This window comes from Calidris pugnax, unplaced genomic scaffold (genome assembly GCF_001431845.1).
Source record: "Calidris pugnax isolate Ruff unplaced genomic scaffold, ASM143184v1 scaffold170, whole genome shotgun sequence".
Lineage (NCBI taxonomy): Eukaryota > Metazoa > Chordata > Aves > Charadriiformes > Scolopacidae > Calidris > Calidris pugnax.
Genome location: NW_015090905.1, coordinates 277953 through 278779, shown reverse-complemented (window position 1 = coordinate 278779; position 827 = coordinate 277953). Strand labels below are relative to the sequence as shown.

Sequence of the window (827 nt, the reverse complement as noted above, 5' to 3'; positions counted from 1 at the left end):
CCCCCCCCCCCCACCGCAGCACGCTGGGTACGGAGACGGGCCCCGAGTGCTACGAGCTGCACGTGTGCGTGAAGGATTACTGCTTCGCGCGGGAGGACCGGACGGTGGGCATCGCCGTCCTGCAGCTCCGCGACGTCCTGCAGCGCCCCGGCGTCGCCTGCTGGCTGCCCCTCGGCCGCCGCATCCACATGGACGACACCGGCCTCACCGTCCTCCGCATCCTCTCCCAGCGCAACAACGACGAGGTGGCCAAGGAGTTCGTCAAGCTCAAGTCGGACACACGCTCGGCATATGTAAATAGCTGTACATACACGGGGGCAGCCTGACGATGTGGCTGTGTCCTGCACCCGGAAGGGCTATTGGGGCTGTTTGGGTCGGGGGGAGGGGGATATACAGCCCCCGCATGCCCCACACAAGGTCCCCTCCCTGGCTGGCGGTGGCATCACCAGGGCAGGGAGCAGCCCCCGGCCCGTATCCTGTCTTCCCTGCCTTGCCACTAACCACAGGCTGCCCCACTGCCTGCCCCCCACCCCCCTCCCCAGGGTGCCAGGGCTTGGGGGTGAGGGCTGGGGGCACTGGGGCAGATGGACCCATCTCCCTTTGCTCTGGCCAGTTGGGACCAGCCATCCCTGTGCAGTGCAACAGCACCCATGGGACCTCCTTGGCACAAGCAAGACCCTTCCCACCTCCCAACCCAGAGGACCCACCTCCCCCCCCCACCAATCCCATTAACCACCATTTCTGCGTGACCAGTGGTGTGCGTGTCTCGTGCGAGTGGCCAGGGTGCACGGCGTTGGGGGTGGCCACCCCAGCTGGCCAGTTTGCCC

The 827-nt window shown here is 67.1% G+C and overlaps 1 protein-coding gene across 1 annotated transcript in view; it reads left to right on the top strand.

The window, feature by feature from the left end:
* The window catches only part of UNC13A (unc-13 homolog A (C. elegans)), an 80115-nt gene extending 79789 nt beyond the window's left edge, over positions 1-326 (top strand). The window contains exon 44 of the mRNA XM_014948998.1: positions 20-326. Within this exon, the coding sequence (XP_014804484.1) occupies positions 20-326 (307 nt within the window). The remainder of the gene's footprint in view (positions 1-19) is intronic.
* The last annotated feature ends 501 nt before the right edge of the window (positions 327-827 follow it).